The sequence below is a fragment of the Astatotilapia calliptera genome, chromosome 9 (assembly GCF_964374335.1).
Source record: "Astatotilapia calliptera chromosome 9, fAstCal68.1, whole genome shotgun sequence".
Classification (NCBI taxonomy): Eukaryota; Metazoa; Chordata; class Actinopteri; order Cichliformes; family Cichlidae; genus Astatotilapia; species Astatotilapia calliptera.
Genome location: NC_137430.1, coordinates 28,860,959 through 28,883,302, shown reverse-complemented (window position 1 = coordinate 28,883,302; position 22,344 = coordinate 28,860,959). Strand labels below are relative to the sequence as shown.

General features: G+C 44.0%; 3 protein-coding genes across 4 annotated transcripts; 2 read left to right on the top strand and 1 right to left on the bottom strand.

The window, feature by feature from the left end:
* Nucleotides 1–352: 352 nt before the first annotated feature.
* Nucleotides 353–9,761, bottom strand: kbtbd2 (kelch repeat and BTB (POZ) domain containing 2). Its single transcript, XM_026180248.2, has 4 exons — nucleotides 9,568–9,761; nucleotides 6,439–6,996; nucleotides 2,569–2,734; nucleotides 353–2,357 (listed from the first exon to the last, which is right to left on the bottom strand). The coding sequence occupies exons 2-4, from the start codon at nucleotides 6,609–6,611 to the stop codon at nucleotides 798–800; spliced, it is 1,899 nt and encodes a 632-aa protein (XP_026036033.1). The 5' UTR covers nucleotides 6,612–6,996; nucleotides 9,568–9,761; the 3' UTR covers nucleotides 353–797.
* A 772-nt stretch (nucleotides 9,762–10,533) lies between these two features.
* On the top strand, nucleotides 10,534–13,686 carry buc (bucky ball). Of its 2 annotated transcripts, none has more exons than XM_026180250.2 (7): nucleotides 10,534–10,778; nucleotides 10,884–11,036; nucleotides 11,131–12,585; nucleotides 12,671–12,727; nucleotides 13,046–13,132; nucleotides 13,221–13,290; nucleotides 13,453–13,686. In XM_026180250.2, exons 1-6 carry the CDS (start codon nucleotides 10,772–10,774, stop codon nucleotides 13,250–13,252), a joined length of 1,791 nt encoding a protein of 596 aa, XP_026036035.2. In that variant the 5' UTR covers nucleotides 10,534–10,771; the 3' UTR covers nucleotides 13,253–13,290; nucleotides 13,453–13,686. The 2 variants fall into 2 exon arrangements, with proteins under 2 accessions (XP_026036035.2, XP_026036036.2); XM_026180251.2 differs by having other exon boundaries at nucleotides 13,221–13,294.
* A 2,632-nt stretch (nucleotides 13,687–16,318) lies between these two features.
* Nucleotides 16,319–21,523, top strand: LOC113029858 (uncharacterized). The gene is made up of 5 exons (XM_026180886.2): nucleotides 16,319–16,476; nucleotides 16,561–16,818; nucleotides 18,388–20,484; nucleotides 20,560–20,658; nucleotides 21,345–21,523. The coding sequence occupies exons 2-5, from the start codon at nucleotides 16,563–16,565 to the stop codon at nucleotides 21,371–21,373; spliced, it is 2,481 nt and encodes an 826-aa protein (XP_026036671.2). The 5' UTR covers nucleotides 16,319–16,476; nucleotides 16,561–16,562; the 3' UTR covers nucleotides 21,374–21,523.
* The last annotated feature ends 821 nt before the right edge of the window (nucleotides 21,524–22,344 follow it).

Here is a 22,344-nt window from a genome sequence, read left to right as displayed (position 1 = left end):
CTCATGCAGACATGGGCAAAAAACTTCCATAAATTTAAACGCTCTTATTTTCAAAGCCCACTCCCTTCCCACCTCATGTTTCCCTACTGGCTGGCTCACTGTTGTGGTGGTCCTTGCCTCTCCAGCCTTTCCCCCTGTGGTAGATTTGGACAGCTGCTGGCACTGGTCAGCAGCTGTCCAAACCGAGTGATGAGAGACTCACCGGAGAGGCAGCTGAATATATTGCACTGTTATTTATCACAGAGACCACAGCAATTGAAAACTGCAGAGGAGCACCTTATAAAACAGTAATATTTATTTTACTCATTTCAGAATGTGACCACCACAAACAGAAACGAAATCTGCAGGAAACACTGGAGTCTGAGTTGCTTGGACGCCTGAATGACCTCAAACTTTGTTTTTTGTGTTACGTTCGTAGAAAAATATCGGACAAGACACGTGCCAATTGGGCACCAGCTGATATCGGTCGGGCTCTAGTTGGAACAGTATGACAAATGTAGGAAAATCTAAACACATTTCACTGGCAAAAAAAGAAAAATAAGAAACCAATGAACACGGGGAAAACATTTTTTTAAGATTACTAGTAATTTTGAGGGGGCGTTTTTTGTTGTTGCTCCAAACTTGTTTTGGGCTGCTCATCAGCAACAGCCTCTGAAGCCCAGAGCTCCCTCTACAATACAGAAAGTCAAACCCTTTTGTTTTCTAGAGTTCCAATGAGCCCCCTCCCCTTATTGTTTATTCCTTGGTAATATAGTCTCCTGCTTTAGACGGAGAGATAGGGGAGGGGTGCTTATGAGCTATACGTTAGGGAGGGCCACCAGCTCACCGTCCACCTCGAACTCCTCTGCGCCATCGGGGGAGAAGAGGTATGTTGGGGGTTTCCAGGGGGATTCCTCCAAACAGGAGGGATACAGCTTCCCCACCGCACAGCGGAAGTCCTTGCCTAGATCCCAGAGCACACGTTCCGACACGGGCTGCCGCAGGAACCAACGGTCGAGCTCCACGTCATACTGATAGATGGCATACTTGGCACGCTCGTTCATGTGGGTTTCACGCATGAAAATGCAGAGCGAGTTGAGCAGCACCACGGCCCGCACGCACGGGTCGGAGTAGCGCTTGGCAGGGATATTCGCCGCCAGACGCCACTCATTCTTCTTGACATCATAAATCTCCACAGTAACTGAGGAGCCGTCAATGGTGCTCGTTGGCAGACGGATGCCGGAGTTGCTGACAACGTGGAGCCCGCCGATGTAGAAGATGAGGTCGCCGAAGGCGGCTGCAGATGCAAAACAGCGGCTCGTCTTGCGCATGGCCATCTCCATCCAGGTGTCGGCTCGTGGCAGGTAGCAGTACATCAAATCGTGGGTCATGACGTATATGCAGTTATGCGCCACCACCGAGGTGCTCCAGTTCCAGGCGAAGGGTAGGGGGCTCATCATGGTCCACTCGTCCTTCTCGCAGTCGTAGCGCTCCACTGTGCGTTTATTCAGCTCTCCTCCGACATTATCCCCTCCGATTGCATAGATGAAGCCGTCGCAGTAGACCAGCGTGGGTTTGATTCGAGCACACAGCATGGGGGTTTTGGGCACCCAGGAGTTTTGCTGGGCATCAAACCAGAAGAAACTATCGACTGAGCGGAACACCGCCTGTAACTTGCCACTCTTGCCATGGTTGGAGATTGAGTTTTTGAGAGGGATCTGCCCACCAGCGATGAACACGTCATTATCAGGAGTCACAAGCGTGCCCACCTTCTGCAGGTCTCCCGGGGGATTGCACAGCTTGTACACCTTCTCCGCCTGTGGGCTGTAACACACTACTGTAGTAGGCACGTTCGAAGAAAATACATAACCGTCACTGTGGGTTTCTGACATGGCCTCCATGAAGATAAGCATCTCCTCCTTAGTCATGCCTAACCGTGGCTTGAAGAACTTGGGCATGGATTTGTAGAGGCCCTGAACCACCACAGACTTGTCGTTAGGCGGCAGACCCTGGAACCAGGCGCGCTGGGTCACCTCAGACAGTGCATCTATGCGAATCTGACTCAGAACCGAGGACAGGTGCTGTGATCGTGCCTCCATATTATACTCCAACCACAGCATAGCAGCCTCGCGCACAGTCTCCTCTTTTTCGACGTTGAGGTTGTCACTGCTCAGGATGTCTATGAGCAGCTCGTGGGACAGCTGGAGGAAGGTCTCCTGTCGGTACACTTTGGGGAACTTGTGCTCCACCATGCGCTTGGCGCTCTGCTTCAGCTCACTACAGCTGTAGAGGTCACCGATGCTCAGCATGCGGACGCAATTCTCAGCGTTGATCTTCTTCACCAGGTAGTCTCTGCACTGCAGCAAGACATCCTCAACCTAAATAGGAGAATAAAGGATGTGTCTTTAGTTTTAGTCTTCTTCATATTCTTATCTTTAAAGATACAAAATAAGGATAGAATTTATCGAGGCCACTACCAGAGCACTACTTTCAGTGGCGGATTGATACAAATTCAGATCAACAACAGAGCTCTTTGGCACAGAGAAATAGCACAGGTTGTTCCTTTTCTTTGTCCTTCACTGCACTGACCTGCAGGAAGCAGGCGGTCTCGTAGAGTGGCTCTACTGTGCTGTCGCTGATGGCCAGGTTGCCCGTATAGGCGTACGTGATGATGATCTGCAGGGTGGCTGCGTCCACGTTCCTCAAGTGGACGTGGGTTTGCGTGCTCTCGCTGAGGCCGCTCATGAACATTGCCCTGCGAGTGAAAGACCAGAACAACAGTGAGACGACAGTCAACGCAGCAGCCGATGTAAGAGGAAGTGAAACAGCGAGATCTCATGTCAACTGAGGTTCACTGGTGTTCATGAAGATATGAAATTTTAATCATATGCATCACCCAATTTAAAAAATAAATAAATAATATGAACAGAAAACATTTTCCACACCATCTTAATCATAACTCAGAGCAAGATAACAGATACAATGAGCTCTGATGGAGAGGAGCCTGCTTTATCCAGTTTGTACTTTCCTCTCTTTCTACAGGTAACTCTGGCATTATAGCTGCCAGTTATCTAACATACTAATATGACACCCGTTTACTGACTTCTTAATATCTGTATAAAATTTCCAAACTAAGTTCAGCATTTCCCACACAAAGGCTTCACTTTAAAGTAAGTTTGTCACCTCCTTTTAACATTTCTGTTCAAATTATGTCTGACTGAAACACAGGACTGACAATTCTTTATCCATCTGTCAGGTTCTAATCGTGAGTCATTAATATGAAAACAATTATTAATCCAAAACTGATCCTGTTTAACGGGGCAAACATCCTGAGACACAAAAATCGGTGAAACAAACCATTTCTTACACCAGTAACGGCACATGCATGCTGGGTAACAGTAACTAACAACTGGTTGTGTTATGTCATGCATCTTTATATTATAAAATTATATGAAGACCAACTTATCCAAAAGTCACATTAAAGATACCGTGACCTACAAGAACACCAATGATAGAATTTCAGGTCAGCTGAGTTTCCTCCAACTTCATCACCTTGGGCTGCCTCTGCTCTGGAGCATCACTCCAACCTACTTCATGTATTTTTACATGAAGTCACCAAGGCTGAAGAGCAGACCAGCTTAAGTTATTTTCACCAAGTACCTTTGACAAAACAGCTCCAACTCTTTGTATTGGAGTTCATAATCTGTGGTAAACACTGCAGCATCACCGATTTACCTGGAACAGATGTTACTGCTGTCTTGTTGAACACTAATAAGCTTGTTTCACTAATACCAGATGACAAAAGGCGACAAGCAACACCCAGCACCTGGCTGGTAGTCTCCAACCCCCACATTGCATCAGCAGCCTCGGTGGGATGCCCACGCTGCCATGTTGTCATTCATCAGCAGCTGGCGCGAATCAGAGCCTCTTTACTGCATCAGTTCATTCAGATTTACAAATCTGAGAAACAGTTAGTGGCTTGAGATGGTAATTTACATTTATTTGGATTCTGTGCTAGATACAGAGTGTTCAGAGGCACCGTGTATTACTGCACAACTACTATTTTGGGGAGGCCGAAAGCACTAACACTTCATTTCCTTATGCCCACTTAAAATCCAGAGAATCCCCTGCTCTAAAAAACATCCGGAAGATAATTCGCAGTCACTGGTTGGAGGATTTGAAGCCCTTTGTGTTTGAATATATCAGCTTTTTGACATTGTGGTGAGCACTGTTGAATGTTGTTCAAGGGTGATAAACAGCTAACTACAACATGCTGCTCTAATTTTTATTTTTCAAAGCAATCACTGTATGAAAAAGAAAGAACTGCTCTGCCCACCTGAACACTGGCTTTTGGGGGCTGTGTGTCTGTGTGCTGATCACAACAGCGACCAAACCTGCCAGCCTGTATTACGCAATCCTGCAGGCATACCCCTGCACACCCCCACCTCCCTTGTTTCCCCACTTTTTGCTCTCCATCTTTCACCAGGACCTACGTGACCAGACTTTCCCCCTATAAACACAAGCGCTCTGCACAGACGCCCTCCATTCCTTGAAGAGAGGCATGCGTGGAGAGAAAGAGGAGGAATAGGCTCCACTTTAAAGAGAAAGTGCTGCGACACCTCTACACCCCGAAGGGGAAACATTTCCCATGTTCACACCAGATAACGACTGCATGGGAAACGGTTGTGAGAGGTCTGAATTGATGGGAGGTTTTTCTTGGAGTGCATGCAATGAGACAGGAAGGAGGTAGATGGTGTGTTCAAACGCTGCAGGAGCTCCCATCATGCACAGAATCTTATTCACTACACTGCACACTCTTTATCATGCAATGTGGTGTGGACAAATGAGGTCTCGGGGGGCTTTGATTGATATGTTTGCTTCATTTTTTCCCCCCCATGCATAAATATTTCAGTGCCCGTACCACAAAGCAGGTTCAAAACCAGCATCTACCTACCTTATCACTGAACTTAGCTTAACATCAACAATCAGGCAAAAGCTCAATTTCTATTTCTGCACCGAATCCATGTAGAGTTATTGATGCAACTTCTGTAAATGGCCAACACTCCTCTAAAAATTCACCACTCAAACCCTGGTTCACGGTGGAGTTTCTCTTTAAATTCATTCTCTTCCAGTTGATTTGAAAAATGACAAGAGAAAAAGAAAAAGCAGGAAATGATTTATCAAATCAAACAATTTTGATCACTACAGGCACTACGTGTGATAACAGCCATGTATGTGCCAGTAATAATTCTCAGTTACTGCGATTCCTAGTAGCAATAGGAAATCTGGACAACGTGATAAACATGCACATAACACTTCCACTGCAGGTTAAACACATAATGAGGGGGTATCCAAAACCACCTAGCAAGTTTTGTTTGTCCAACATCCAAGTAGAATCCATGGCTAAAGACATCCACATACTTGCTGGATACGCCGCGACAATCATCACTGCTTGCAGCTTTATTTTAATCCGTTCTTACTTCTGCAGGTTTGTCACCGTGTGAGAAATTGAAGACATGCATCTCCTAATGTTTGAGTTAGCTGAGCAGGTGGTTTGATTTATGGGGTCTTGCAAACTTTAACCTTCCAATGTTTGACTTTAAATACAGTCATGAGCACTACTACTGTCAACTCTAGAAATTGTCTAGATTGTCTCCATCTCTGCTGACAGCTACATCATCTTTACATCAGCATCAACTCTCTGCCTCCATCTGTGTCTGTCCCGGGCTACATGTTGGCTCCTTCCCTTTTAGCTCGGCCGTGGTACATAGTGCAGACCAGAGCAGTTCAGTCCCTTAGTTTGGGCTCAAGCAGACCATCTTTTACACCTGTCTTCCTGGTGAAGGCTTTAATCAGAAACTGCTGCCCAAAAAACAAAAAACGTTTTTGTTGATAAAACAGACTACTTCTGTCGAACAGGCGGACACTAAAATGCATTTTACAGTCAATACTGACCTATTTTTAAAATGCATGCTTTCTAGTCCTGATGACAGCATGTATTTTAATAAGACGGTGTCTCAAAAACATGGCTTCCTTCATATTTTTAATACCACCACGATGAGCCTCTTCATTTTAATTACCACACTTTCGTTAATCAGAATCATCTTTTTTTTTTGGCCAAGTTCGTTCACACAAACAAGGAATTTGACTTCCTTCAGCTTGTGCTTGCTTGACAAACATTTTTCCTGGTTATTTATGTCAAACCCTCAACTGGTGTAGAGGACATTCCAGCACTCAAGTAACCCCATCCACTTGTTTTGTATAGAGCAGGTAACACTTGCTCTACTACAAGATGCATTATTCATTAAAACTGAGGGAGGTGAGCACCCACAGACCTCACCAGGCTACATAAAGACAGCATGCATACATCTCTTCGCATTTAGAGTCACAAGCAGCCCGAGGCTGTTAAAAGCAGACGCGCACAACGCGAGTTATTCCATCCCCGTGAGGCGCACTCACCTGAAATAGGAGCTACATGTGGCCAGGACCATCTTGTGACACGGGAACTCCGTGTCCTCCACCAGCAGCACAACGTCAGTCAGTAACTTCTGTTCATAGAAGAACTTGAGCTGCTCCAGCAGGGAGACAGCGTAGTCCGTGTTGACCGGCCTTCGCTCACTGAGATCCGACATGGTCGCATCCCATGAATCCCGCCCCAGTTTTGAAAAGTAACGCAGCCGGCAGAACCGGACTCCAGCCAACCAGGAGAAAAAGTTACAATCTTAAAGATTCAAGAGGATAAATGGGGAAGGGGGAGTGGGCAGGGGCCAACTCTTTAATGACTCCCCAAGCCCAAGTGGAGGCGTACAACACCTATGTCGAAAAATATCTGTTGCTCCTTCTGCTAGAGATGTGCCAAAAGCTGAGCATCACCACGAGGCATCCAGAGGAAGGGGGTCCGGGTTCAGGAACGGGCTGTTTCCCCCTTGTGGGCTTCCTATTTGTTGTCTGAGGTCATGCAGTGAGGCACTGGGGAGTGGAGGTAGAGAGAGAGCGAGCTGCTACATCAGTGCTTGTCTGTAAAAAAAGAAAAAAGGAAGCGTGAGTCTCACATGCAGAGAAACCGGCAGTAGAGGAAAAATAAGAAATCTACAAACTCTTTACATTCCTCTGATTTTCTTTAGGTTGTCTGAGCATTGAACACCCTGAAAAATTGCATTTCCTGTCAGAGTCTTAGCACTCACTTCACCCTCTCGTCCAGAAACTGCACTGGCAGCTGGTCAGCGAGTACAGCCGTTTTCCCACATGCACTGCAGCCTTGAATTCTGAGGAGCTCTTCAGTGAGAGCGCAAATAACGCTGACATTAGTTTGTCTTTAACCTGCGCAGTCTGTGTGATCTCACACTAAAGAGTATTATCAGTTGAAGCACACCATTTCCTGCTGGGTGGGAAAGGTTAACACTGGAAAATATCCCCACCCGATTCGCTACCCGAGAAACATATACGTTTCAAAATCTGTAATGGTTTTTTATTTTTTGTGCAAAGGCACTGTTTCCCACACTAAATGCTGTTGTATGAAGTGATTTGGTGACATGACATGATGATGGTGAAGATGGTAAATAATTACACCCCAAAATTCACAAAAATATGCAATCACTGCTTAGTGACTTAGACGATGAAACAACAAGAGATGCATGGATCTAATATTTGTATTGAATATTGGTCTGACTCAAAAGATTGGGCTGGATAGAAATGTTATATTACAAAACTAGAGAGAGTGCAATTGAACCGAGTCTGATATTAGCTTACAAAAAGATTCCCAGTCACTCAATTTAATTTAACACTGGTATGGAATTGCTACTCAACATCGACAAATGCCCAAAGCCAAGCACCTGTATCGCGCTGGAACTGGTAAGAGTAGGAAAAAGCCAGAAAACAGCCTGGCTAGAAACTACCCAAAACCCTTCTAAGAAACAAGACAGCATTTGAATTACATGGATTCACAGTTTTTTTTGTAAAATTGTTATTGAAAGGCTACAATGTGTCTATTTTTAATAGTCCCTTTGTAACTCCAGGTGTAGCAGTCACAAAAGACATGTTTTGTTGTTTGCTGGTGTACAGCATGGCTTCTCCATTGGTGCAAGGGGTTACCACAGGCTCCTAACTTTTATGTAGCAGAGTTTTTACACCAAACGCCCTGTCCTAACACAATCCTAAAGTAAACCACCTTCACAGGAAACCCAAGTTTAACTCTGATGTTATCTGGATAAGATCAACTGGTTTACGGTACAGACCTCAGGGGTCACCGAATAGTTAGGTGAGTGCGTTAAAGTCTTCACCAGTCACCAGATCCTAACTCTACCTAATACCTTAAAGAGTTTCTGGATTTTAAAGCACTCTCAATAATCACCAAACCATTTTGCCTGATCTGATCTCATTTCACCTTTGTTCACAGCTGTCAATTAAACAAAAAATGAGTGAAAATCCTCAGGAAATAACAATGTTTAAAAAAAAAAAAAAAAAAAAGTTCTATATGCAGTTACATCACCAGTAGCAGTGCCAAGAAGCAAGGAAGATGGGTCACCACATTTTGCCAGAAAAAATAAAAAAAAGCCTTACTAAGCCACACTGAAGCAGGGGTTTTCCAGCTCCAATTAGTCACCTGTCTTGAACCTCAACCTCACCCAGGTCTATGAAAATCTACCTTGGAGTATAAGCCGCAAAGGTGATGTTATTAAGAAAAGAAAAAACCCCCGCTAATAATCTTTACCTAACATATGTTACATCAGTCTGCAGGCTAACGGATTCGGGGTTATGCATCGGTGCAATTTACTAGCACGTTCCACACACCGCGGAAAAACACTCTGCTGATGCAGAATCTAAGATCATCTATCTATCTATATTAACAGCTGTCAACTGTCAAGATTGATACAACTCCATCCACATTTATGCGTCTACAGGGTTTCTTCCACTTAATTGCGGGCCCAATCTGCACGCAACACCTTGGAAAACGTGCTTTTTACGCAGCCAGCCAGCCACCGAGGACGCAGTCAGCCTCACAGCCTGCTAACAGGTTATCCTGCAGATAAATACTGAGATATTTTTTCAGTCCGGCCAAACATTTTTCGGACCACACTGAAACTGGACTGCTAGCTTCGTTAGCACGTTCCACCACGTCCAAAACAAACCCCGGTGCTGTCTAAAACATGGAGCCGTTAGCCAGATGTTGAAGTTGGCAAACAACACGGGGCTATGTTTCTTACGTGTACCTCCACAGAGGTGGTCCCCCATCTGTTGATTACGATAGCTAGACATCTAGCCTCTATGTAACGTTATATCACTGGCTCAAGTAGTCACCCGCGGCAAGTTAGCAACTATAGCTTCCCCATTAGCTTCGTAGTTCCGGTGTACCTTACCAGTTAGCTAGCGAGAAGGATGAGCCGGCAGTTATAGTTAGAAAATCACGGATATAATATCATCAACTCAGCAAAGAAGCTGCTATGAAAAAAGGGCGTTATAGCAGTAGCTAACGAGAGTGGTCATGTTGCTAACACGCACACAAACTGCTAGGCTAGCTGCTAAAAGAGCTAAATAAGCTGAGCCACTTCTCGCGCAGAACGCCTAAAAAACAACAAAAATTTAGCTTACTGTAAACCTTAGCAGGATCCACACTCTAAACCGTCACGGGATTTCTTCCCATCAACAGAAGGCGTGCAGTGATCTCCCCGTGCCGAGCTGAGACGCTGAGTAGCTGTGTGGAAGGTCCGAGCAGCGGACAACCTTTTAACGCATCATAAGCGCCTCCAAGACAAGAGGCCAACAGAGGATACTGCGCCTGCGCCGGAATCAAGCGAGCTGCGTCCTCTGATGAAGAGACAAACAGCGACCCCTGCAGGACTGAGACAGACACTGCACCTGAGAAAAACAATTATGGACATTTATTTTAGAACCACCGACAAGAGCAAAGTCCCCTGCATTCTTATTTATTAAAAACATTTATTTATTAACACTTAACAATAAAACCCTAGTATTTTATTGATATTTACAATAATAGATAATATAATTTTCATTAATCTTACGGATCTAAATATATAGGCAAATAATTATATGTGACATTAGAATTAAGCTTTTAATCAAAGATTTGGCTCTACAAAGAAACAATCAAATAAGTAAATAAATACACAGAATCAAAAACAAAAAGACGTTTTTAAAGGATTTCATATTAACCATATTTATTCGTGAGTTTTAGTATTCATTAGCCATGATCTCTTTGTACTATTCTGAGCCCTTTTTAAAAATCGATATTTTCCTTAACTGACTTTGTTCGATTTTTGTTTAATTATGTCTCCCTTCGGCTAATAAAATAAAATACAATAAAATAAAATAACTGTCATGTCGATGTCGGGTGTTGGTCTGAATTTGGCATGTTCAGACATAACTGTCCGGCGTAACATAATTTAATTGACTTATTTACTGATGCCGACTCTGTATTTTGTGTGTCCGTTTTAGGTTGTAACCCCCTGGAATAAATCCTAACTATTCATTTATTTACAGGTCGCGATGCTGATTTCTCCGTTTGCACTTGAATCAGGCAGCCCTGCAGGAGTTGCAGCTGTTTCCTATATGACTGATTAACGGAGATGTTTCAGCTTTGGTTTATGGTCGCGTCATGTGGACCTGAGTGGGAAGCCTCTTTACCGTTGTTTGTTTAGAGGAACTTTAACTATAGAAGGAGAAAAAAAGCAAACAAACGAACGAGTTTAATTTCCAGAAGCTTGGGGATGTTTATGTGGCTGTTTTAATCCCTCTGGAGGTTTTATTTCTGACAGGCTGAGCAAGAAGGAGAAAGAAAATGGACGGTAAAGGCAGCCTTAAGTATCTCATCTCATGCTGATTAAACCTTTAATTTAATAATGGATTATTTACTTATTGCTTGTTAATGATCTTAAAACACATTTTTGTAGATGCAAGCAAACAGCCACAATCATTTGGGAGTGGACAACAGAGAAATCACCATCCCAGACCTTTTTTCTATGTCCAGCCACCATCTCAGCCCTGCTACCTCTATCCACAGTGGCAGCTCAACAACCCATACAGTCACTTTGGTCTGCCTGGAGGTATGTACACTCATCCACTGTTGCATTAAACCTGCAGATGGTGCATGCAGCTTCATTGCCATTCATTCCCTTTATCTTCTCACCATCCTCCCAGCTTTTAACTTTGGCCGCCCCTGCATGCACCCTTACCAGTACATGCAATACCCTGGCTTTGTTTTACCACATGCTCCTATTTACCCGATGGATTACAGGCGAATGTTTGAGCCTCGCTTCCACGCTCCTGTCTGGGGCGACGTACCTCGCCAGCAGCAGCATCACTACCATCCACAGCCTCATGGCCGTCGGGAAACGGCCTGCTCGGAGGCCCAAACTGACCCCAGCGACGCTATAACCAAGCTCATAGAGTGCCTGGATAAAATTAGAGCCAATGAACTGCAGGGTGCCGAACGAGAACTCGACTCCGGAATTGCGTCCCAGTCCTCAGGAATGTTTTCTCCAGAAGAAGAAAAGAAGAATGAAGAGCAGGCTCGCATGTTGCATTCAGAGTCCACTACTGTGACCTTCGGCGGATCCACTGCAGCCGATGAGTCCAGCCAAATGATCTTAGGCACCCTGAGCGCTCAGGGATGTTGGGCAGGAAGACTGGAAGAGGAATTGCCCCTCGATAGCTCCTCTGTCCATGAGGAGTGTCCTGAGGGCAAGCGGTCGGCAGTAGATGGTTTCCTCCATCTTGGGAAAGAAGAAGTCATGGATATCCAGTCAGATGTCTCAGTGACTGATCAATGTGTTCCCAGATGTGATGCCGAGGAGCCGCGTAATTCCACTCCAGCCTCACTCGCCATTTCCTCCATTCAGCCATCAGTACAGGAGTCTAAAAACAGAGACCACGTCTCAACGGTGGAACATCCAGCAGTGTCTTTGGATGAAGCCAAAGCTGATCGGAGCTACCAGATCCTCAAGCTGCCGTTCGATGATGTTTTAACACCTGGATCTGCCGGACCTGGCCACCTCTGCTCCCCGACTGCTCCTTACTACTACAACTACCTGTCCATGCAGCCAAAACACGACCGCATGAGCGTCCTTAGTCCATCTCTGGATGAACTCTCCTCCAGAGATGAAATGTTCTCCACGGATCTGGACGACGTGGACCTCTTTCCCCAGCACCACATGTACGCAGGAAGGCGGCTCACCGAGGTGATTGGTGGATCTCCCCGTGCTGCTGAGGATGTAGAGGAAGTGTGGCGGCCAGGTACGAAGAGGTATGTGTGCGCGTGTTGTGGGAAGAGCCTCGCTAAAGGGACGGGCAGGAGCAAAGTTCACAGCTCAAAGATGTACATGGACGATGCTGGAGATTCGGAGGATGAGGGCAGATATGGACGAGGGTGCGAGCAGCCCATCAGGGTGGTTGTGAGGAAGCATTCTTCACCGAGGAAGACTCACCCTTTACCACAAAGGCATCCAGCCAAGTCTTCGTATAAGAGAGGCCTGTACAAAGAGCCCACGGATGCAGTGGACCAGGACGAAGAGAGAGATGGTTGCAAGCAAGAGGCAGGTGAAGGTGAGGCAGGCGAGATGGACAGCGGCGAGCTGCAGTGTAGGACATGTCAAGGTAAGTCTGAGCCAAGGACGCCTCCTTCTGTGATATTTTCAGATCCTTTCTGTTCATTGTAGTGACTCTGAACCGTCTCTCACAGAGAGGCTCTGCAGAGAAGATCTGACTGAAGGCGATGTGATTCCCAGGAGGAGACAAGGTGTGCAACTCGAAATGTTGTCCTTTCAAGTTTTATTGTTGCTTGGTTTTAAATTCTGCTCACCAGCATCAGCTGAGTGGTTTAGGTTTTCATAGTTTGTTTCTTATGATGTGAGCAGTGTTTGTCATATTTTAAAATAATACAATTTAAAAAAAAATGCAAATGCAAAATAAACCATAAACTCTTTAGTCTAATTAACTAAATAAGGTGTGTTTTTACTGTGGCATAGTTTCAGTTTTCATACATTTCTACTGTGTGCATGTTGTTTTACTAAACTTTCACTCACTGTTGTGTCTCCTGCTTGCACGGGTTGAAAAGAAACAAGTGCTCAGTGGAAAGTGATGTACCACAGGCCCAGAGATGAGGCCCGTGACGACGACGAGCTGCCACCACACTGGAACAGAGGTTAATGCGTTTTTCTTTAGTAGGTAGTTCTTCTGTTTTAGATTTCCTGTGTGAATATTTAACAGAATCTACCCTGTTGTTTATTCAGGCTCTACAGTGAGAGGGGAACCGAGATGTTAATGTCCCTTGACCGACTTTTGAACAAAGTTTGTGGATCTGTAGGTGAAATTCAGGAAAATGCTTGATGTGATGGGGTACTTGTCACTCAGTTGCAGTACTCTGTGCTGCTGTGGGGGGTCTAATATATTTATAGTGACTGACAACTGATTATATAATTTATTAAAGTGTGTTAATTTTGTTTTTCTTTTTCTCCCCCTCAGGTCCCCCCCAAAGGGTGTAAATGTTCAAGGATGTGTTTGGAGATATTAGGAGCACTAGGTGAAATGCACCGCACAGGAGGCCTATTTATGTTTGTTGAAAAAAGTAAAAAAAAAAAGAAGTAAACCTCAGTGACACTGTCTTGCACTATTCATGATTAACAGATTTCACAGAGGTAGTAACACCCGGGGGTGTGCCATTGTTTGGGGCCAGTCCAATAAAATGTCATTATTTAATCTTTGTGGTGACTCTTTTGTTTTTAACATTTTGAATACAGGTAGGAACGAATTACCCAGGAGTAATGTTTCCTCCATGCAAAACACAAAGTTTAAACAAAGCTGGCTGTATTATGTTGGCATGGAAAATATTCTCTTTTCACTTTACAATCAGCCGATCCGTTCGAGGCTGATGTTCTGCTCCCCTCAGTCTGTTTCTGAGGTTTCTCAAAAGGGATTGTTGGATTTTCTCGGTATTGTCCTGAAGACTATTAATATCAACCTGGTATTATCGAATGCCAAATTGTATTTGCAGACCCTTGAAATCACTGAAGAACAGTTTTGATTAACCTCTCAAAGGATGCTCTCCTGACCGGGGGGAGGCGGTGGGGTAGTCCAATGTTTTCTAGCTGAGCATCATTGATTGTGCTCTGGGCTTCTCTCATTCACTAGTGTGTACCTCCTTGTTTCCTGTCCTGCCTGTGAGCCTGAAGTTAATTTCTGTATTCCTTAGAACCATCAGGAGGATCTATAGTTGTGGAAGTGTTTTTACCTTCACTGGATAAAGGAGCCAGTACACAGCTGGACTATACAAGCATTAGTGGATGGAGGACCGTTTAAGCAGCTCATCTGCTCATGTTTGTTATTTAATCCTTTCTTCCTCGTTTCTCCGTGTACATCTTGCCTTGTTGCATTATTTTATTAATTGAATTACAACATTAGCACTTTTACATCTGAGATCATAAAATACAGCTGTGTGAAATGTCATTTCATTTATATCACTTTAAAATGAAACTATATACCAAGCACCTGTTGCTTTGACTCCTTTTCCTTGTATCCCTTTTTCACCTCTTCTGCTTGCACCTATGGTGGGAAGAGGAGTCAAGGACACAAGAAAGTGATGGTTTCCCTTTGCTCTCTGTCCTTGAGTTTGCCCCCCAAAATCTACCTGGCACTCTGGTTGATGTTGTTGATGTTGGTTTGGAAATAATTACCTGAAGATGTGATTAAAAAAAGTTCATGGTAGACACATTGCTTCATGTGTTCTTTCAAGACATGCAAGTCATATGAAAAATAAAAATACCACCTCATTATTCTGAGACAAAGGTGTAACTTCTGCCTTTATTGAGGCTTTCTGTGACTTAAGTCAAATTAATTCAACCATTAGAGCGAAGGACAGAACTAATACGTGGCTCAAGAGTTGGCAGTTCGTCTTGTAATCGGAAGGTTGCCGGTTCGAACCCAGTTTTATTTATTTAAAACTGGTGTGTAACATAAGTACAGAGCACAGGACGTTCAAAAGCAGATTTGATTAGGCCAGCATAAAGTTCAAAGTATCTAGTTCATAGTTTCCTGATTTGCACTAGCGGCTTGTAAAGGGTGCACCCAGAGTCGGCTCCTTTCTCTCCAAAAGAGAGGGTTGGTGTGGTAGAGCAGGATGTTTAGGATGGGGTGAGATGGACACAGATGAGCTGGTGTGGTGACCCCTAAAGTGAGCAGCTGAAGGAAGTAGTTAAGAAAACAGATGTATGATAAAGAATCTGCACAACCTTATGCTGATGGTTTGTTGCTTTGAACTGTTGGATGCTATCGCATTTTCCTTTCTTTTAGTGTATCCTCTATTAAAAGAGGTCGTCTCGTTAGCTGTTAAAGAACTCACTTATTCTCATTATGGCTGCACAGACATATTTCACTCAGAAGCTTTCCTAAAAGAACCAAAACAATTATTTGAATCCAGCTGTGAGCTGAGAGCTGGAGTGCATGGAGCCTGGTGACCTCGAGAATGCCTCCCTGCTTTTTGGTGATGGTCCTGGCTGTATTGGGTTCTCCAGGCCACGAGTGTGAACTGGAAATAATACTGTACATCTAAATAAAAATCAGCAGACTCTGCTGGGGCTTTTATTCATCTTGTGTAATACAAGATGTTCAAAGTTTCAAGGAAAACCTACAACTATTTAGCGATCCATTGCATTTAGAATTTGTCCCAGGTTTGCTGGTCCTTTGAAGACTGTGTAAAAACACTAGTGTTGGTGTCTGCATTTACAACCTTTCAATACAATAAAAGAAAGTTTCTGTGAATTATCAGTTAGCTTTTCAGTCTCCACATGCGAAACAGGGTGAGAAAAAGAAGTACGTGAGAAAAAGGGTGCGTTTTTTTCTTTAATGCCTTCATAGAACGCCTCTTCCAGTAGCAGTGCTGATTTAAAATCACTGCAAAGTCAACAAAACGGTCTGTTAGTTTATTCTTCATGGATAATGCCATCTTTAAACACTGCTCAAGGCTACTTAATGAGCTCCCATCTAAACTCATAATTGGCTCTTCAGGGGTCAAACGTGAATATCACACAGGGCTTGTGGATGCATGCTTTGCATTTTACTGCTGCTCAGCTCCAAGTAAGGGGGAACTTAACGAAGACGCTAAAAATGACAAGATGAGCTGCTTTGCGTCTTTTATCAATGCTACTCTCATCAGGTAGATCACGTCAATGAGCAGCAGCTCTGTTCCATTAGAGCCACTCAGCTTCTCACCTCCCCTGTCACCTGTTTTGGGTCAGTGGAAGTCATCAGTCTTACTTTCTCCACGTCTCTGATCTATTATCTGCCTTTTTCACAGGTGAGCTGATGCAGAGTGGGAGGGGATCTTTGGAAACAAACATTTCTCATTGGCTTTTAATGCAAATTGCTTAACTTTAACTGGACAATTGTCACCTGGTACTAAAATGCCAGCCTGGCCTTAATCGCACACCCTTGATTTCCTATTTAACCCGCAGAGGAGGTGTGTTGGCTGCTTAGTGGATAACCCTTATGCAAGTAGGTACAAGTCACTTTTAGTCTGTCAAAGGGTATTGCGGTAACAAGGTATCAATAATTATTTTGATTCTTCTCTTTGTTCAGATATGGAGGCAGCAACGTCTACCTTGCAATATTCACACAGTTTGGGCCCCCGTGGTCCAAACCCACTGAGTGCAGCTCAGCCGTCCCAGGGGCCCCAACAACCGGCTCCAGGGGCTCCACGTGCTGAGGAGCAGCAACACAAACCTTTCTTCTACATACAGCCCTCGCAGCCATACATGCCCATGCAGAGTCTGCAGTGGCCTGTACCGATGCCCATGCCTGTGTCCTACAATCCATACTATGGTTACCCAGGTTTAGGTAAGCTTAACTCAACTGTTAGTGCTTTTTAATGTGACTAATGAGAGTTTTGGGACTCAAGTTCCTTGTGTAGATGTTGAACATTATTCAAGCCTGTGAAACCTCTAAATGCTGTCAGTTCTCAGAACCTGTTTAATAAATGGGTTTTCTGCTTGTTTCTGAATATGGTGAAATTAATTAGGAATTAAATGTTAGGGAATAATTGAGAGGAGTGAAATCTAATCCCCTGTATCGAATTCTTTTTCTTACTTAATCCTGTAGCTGTCTGCTTAAAATCCTCATTAAATAACACTTATTTCACAAAAGGTGTGTAATTATATTTCAGAAATTTGTATCTGGCAAGCTGTCTAGACTTTATCTCACAATGTGCGTTTCAATATCTTCAAATGCTAAATCCTGCAACTTTTGTCTTTCCCTGAAGTGCCAACATGAGCCTTTGTGTCAACTATGAGAGAACCCCTGCCCGCTAATCCACTCATTTCATTAAGTACACCTTGCTAGTACTTGGTCACTTAAAAAAAAAAAGAAGAAGAAAAAAAAATCCCAATTCAGTGCTGCCTAAATCGCTAATGCGCCACATTTAACACTCCTCAGAGATTTCAGCCCATTAACATGATGGCATCATACAGCTGCACATCCAGGGTAAGAATCTGCTGATCAATCACATCCCAAAGGTTCTCTATTGGATGTGGATCTGGGGAATGTGGAGGCCATTTAAGTACACGGAGCCATGTTCAAGAAGCTCATTTGAGTTGACTTGAGCTTTGTGATGTGGTGTTATCCTTTTGGACACAGCAATTAGAAGATGTGTGCAGGTGTTCTTTTTTTCTACATGGTCAGCAACAATATTCAGGTAGACTGTGGTGTTTAAACAGAAGCTTGCTATTGGCTCATTAGGTATTTGCAGTAACAAGCAGCTAAACAGCTGTACCTGAAAGTGTTCAGTGTCAAACTGCTCAGTAGATATGCACTAAAGGAGTCTGATTGATGAAACAGTCTTAATCAGCAATGACCTTCTTTCCCACTGATGGTTAAATGTAGCTCTTCGAGCTGTAGTTTTTTTTTTTTCTGGTGTAGTCTTTGGTTTCAGGAAGGCTGCATCAGACTTGTCTCTTTTGAATCATATCTTTAAAAAAAGCAACAATGTTTTGCCATCTGTGAGATTTAATCATCGTATGATGTCTTTGGCACTCTCCTTTGTGTGTCTTCACCTGTATATTGGTCATTTTTATGTAGAAAGGGGAGATGAGGAGGGTAAATACTGTGCAGTCCCACAAGCTGACACTAGACCATCTCATTTGTTCATCAGCCCAGTATTTACTACTACAGTCAAAGCCTTGTCATTAAAATTTAAGTGCCAAACTAGGAGGGTATGCATTATGAATAGCCCTACATGGCTGTAGTTCTAATGTTTGTATTGTATTTTTATTAACATCTGCAGCAGCTGTGGTTTCAATGTTGTAGCTATGCACTAACTGGCTCCCCACGAGCAGTAGTAAACCATTGTAGTGGCAGCCTTTAACAAATTAAAATCTGAGGTATTCACTTAATCCTCTTGTCTTGTTACAGGTTTTGGGATGCCAATGATGCCACACTATCAGCCTAATCCATACATGGAGCCACCTGGCTTTGTCGTCCCACATACCCACCTTCATCTCATGGACTACAGGCGCATGCTAAACCCCCAGTATTACCAGACCATGGCCTATCACGCCCGCAGGTTGCGCTACCAACACAACTCCCCAACCAGAGAAATGACCAGCTCCGAGGTGCAAACTGAGCCACTCTCAGTGACACAGAACACCAGCACCCCAAATTCCAGAGACATGGAGTCATCCAGTGTCTTCCCAATTTGTAGCAGCAGCACCACCACCAATGTCTCCAACAGTCGGGTGCTCTCGTCAGCCTTGACTGTGGAGAGTTCTCCAGAGAGTAATGACATGGTGCCCTCGTCCACCATTAGGACGCCATCAAATGGCAGCTTTGTGATTCAAACTGAAGAGGTGAGGATTGAATGCTGCACCACACCTGTGGGACTACAGCTTCTGCACTCTCACGAGACCGCAGAAGTATCCCGTAGTTTTTCCCAGGACATGGTCCAGTGTAGCTCCATTCTCCAGGGTCACGTCCTGCAGGACGAGGGACTCTGCCTCCCTGCAGACCAGTCGGAGCAGGCACTCCAGGTTTGTCCTGATATCCTGTTAGTTGGAGCACCCAGCACAGGTGAGCATATCCCTGCTCTAGAAGAATCTGGGAACCAGATGGTCCCTGTCGTTTGCAGTTTGGAGTCTCAAGAGGCAGCATGTGGGGAAGCTGGGGTGATGAGTGAGAGAGAGCAGAGTATGACCAAGAATCCCCAACTCGAAGTCGTTCACCTGTCGTTTGATACAAGCTACCTGGATGAGTTGAGGAAGATGGAGTCTTCAGTTTGGTCCAGGGACGACACCTTGGTTCCTTCCTCAGAGTCGTTGATTCAAAATGGTCCCGCAGAGTCTCTTGAGGAAACACTGACTACTAATGAGGTGACTTCTGCAGACATGATGCTGGAAGAGGAGGCTCCTCCGGAAGATGGCACAGCTATGACTGACATGCCGCCGTTGGAAGAGGATGACCTGGGAGTAGTCTCCACTGTGCAGGATGAGATGGTGGTTGAAGCTGATATCTGCCCTATGATGGAATCACCTGTTTCGGAAGAACCTTCTAAACCAAATCTAATGTGCACGGAGATGGCGGCTGTATCCAACGTGCAGCATTTGGAGAGCTCTCCTCTTGGGGCAGATCGAAGCCAAAGCAGAACAGAAACCAGTATCCAGGATTCTCAGGACACATCCTTTGAATCATTACCTGCCTATCTCCCCTCAACTAACTGGCTAGCTGATTTTGAGAATGTCTACTACAGCAACAAGTTGCCGCAAGCTCCCAAGAAGCAGACCCGACCTCAGGGTTTAGATGTTTCTGCTCGAAGGCGAAAACTAGACCTCGAATACAAAGAACTAAATATTCGCAAGCCAAAGGAGAAATACAAACCCAAAGGCAAAGCAGATCGAAGAAGCCTTTCCGACCATGAATGCTGCCTCAGCAGAAGCTTCAATGAGAACATTTTCAGTACTCGTGTGCCAAAGAGGGAAAGACTCTGCTCCAGATGTCTGACAAAACGTAGAACCTGTATGCCTGCCAGCCCTGGACTTGACGGGCACAACTTAAAAAGAAAAGCGGTTCCCTTCCAGCAGTGGAACGACGCCCCCTTACCGACATGTGACGCATGTAAATCTCACACCAAGAGGCGGCTGATGAGGAAAGATTCTAATCCTGATCTTTGCAGTCCTCATCGGGGCCATGACACTGAGGGCGAATCCTCTGAAAACAGCTCGTGTCGCAAAGGTCAAAGGTGGAGGCCGGGTGACAATCTCAGGAAGCTCGCAGACCTTAAAAGGCCACTAGCATGTAAGCAGAACCTGGAGAAGAGTCCTGGAGCGATGTATCCAAAGCTGAGGGAGAAGAACTGTGTGTGCAATGAGCTGCAGCATCAGCCTGTTGCTTGGGAGAGGCTACACCACTGCACCACCGGGAATGCCATCCGGGAAATGGATGAGAACTGTGCTGTGCCTCTTCAGGACAACTGGAGGGATGTGGACCAGAGATACCTGATGCACAGGTGGCAAACTGGTGAGCACACAGTTTATCTAGAATTCTCTCCTTACATGCTGGTCCACATTTCTAATAACATTGTTCTGCCAACAGAGAAATCATGGATGCCTAAGAGTGACACAGATGGCTCCAAGAATGAAACCAGATCACAACACTTGAACAGACACAAGAAATCACAACCACAATCACAAGGTTTGCCTCATGTTTTACCATGCTTCAGATTTATTTTATGGTCTCAGATGTAAGAAGTGTTTGACACACCTTTATATTCAGGGTTGATTTTTAAACTAAATTCAAAACAGGGAACAGGCTGCAGTGTGACAAGATGTCGGTCGTTTTTTTAAAATGTTGTTTTTTTTTTTTAAAACAAACTGTAAAGAGCAGAACTATCATCTTAAATAACTGAAGTAACTTTTACACTTAAAAGAAGAGTTTAGAGTCCGGCTGTGTTTGAAGCCTGTTAACCTGAAGGTAAAACACTCCACAGAAGTGCATGCTTTACTATAGCTGCTCTTGTAGCCTTTGTCCACCTGATGCTTTGTAGGAATTGAGGCATCTTTCAGCATGGTGCACAGATTATTTCAAGGTTATAGGCAGGAAAACAGGAGATGAAGGGTCTCTCGTCCATATGTCCTCTTGGAGGTTTGCAGCTCAGACGAACGACAAGGATGATGTAACGGTAATTTATTTTGATGGGATGTCTGACAGTTGATTAGCCCTTAATTCTGAATATTTGGGTTGGTTTAAAAAAAAACATTGAGTCTTAAGTGCTCAAAATAAGAACTTTAAATATAAACAGTGTATCATTTATTACTTATTTAGAAAAAATGGTCAGATATGAACAAATGAAGTGTAAACTTTTTGTCTTTTTTTTGCAGGAACTCTTACCAGAGACACACGATGCTGATCTGCACAACTAGCACAAATCTCACAAAGTGAAAAAGCACTTTTTAGAAATTGATGTACACTTAATTTAAATGTTTCCCACTTTAATTGTCTGTATGTGATCACATTATTCACTATTTATTACTGCTGAATAAACACAGAATTAAGTTTTTGTCCTGCACTTTTGTGGTTTTCAAGCTGCAGTTATGAATGTGTCCACTAGATGGACCCATTTCTATGCTAACGACACAATCCCTTACACTCGATCAGAAATGCCACTTTTCTAAAGAGCAGATTAAAATTTCTTGGAAAGTAGAACTGCTCATCAGATTTAAATTATTCAACATCTTAAAAGATTTAAGGTAATTTGAATTTTTCATCTATCAAGTGGAGACTTGATGTATCATGTTCAGATCAGTACTGGTTGTCTCAGCAGTCATTGGGGAATAAAACCTGCAACTTTTGCTGAGAGGTATGCAGTCAGCATTTACAGCCCAGACTGTTGGCTTTCAATAACTGAATTTCAAAATCCTACAAAACAGAAACCTTAGACTCTGATCAGCACAGCAAATTTTTATGAAGGTCTGACCTGTTTTGATTGACTTGGTCAATGAAGGGCCTTGAGCTGAACTGCAAGAAGCTGGCTCTCATTTGTTCTTTGTACTAATGAGCTATTAGCACCAAAAAGGTGAACTTCTAACGTTTTTGGCTATTATGTGGCTACTGTAACTGGCTTGGGCTATAGGATGAATATGGAGTACTCTTAATGAAGTGAGTAGAATGGCCTGTACTAGCTGCCTTCACTTACTTGAATCAGGCCAAGTGGACACATAAAGGTAATTAAACCCACAGGGTTTGTTAGACTAGCTATAAACATGCTCACATGAAAGAATTGGGTGCTGGCCACATCTCAGTAGTTACAAACACTGGTAGGTAGGCAGCAAAGTTGAAACTAAACTATGAAGACGCTAAACAACCAGTGCAGGCTGAAAG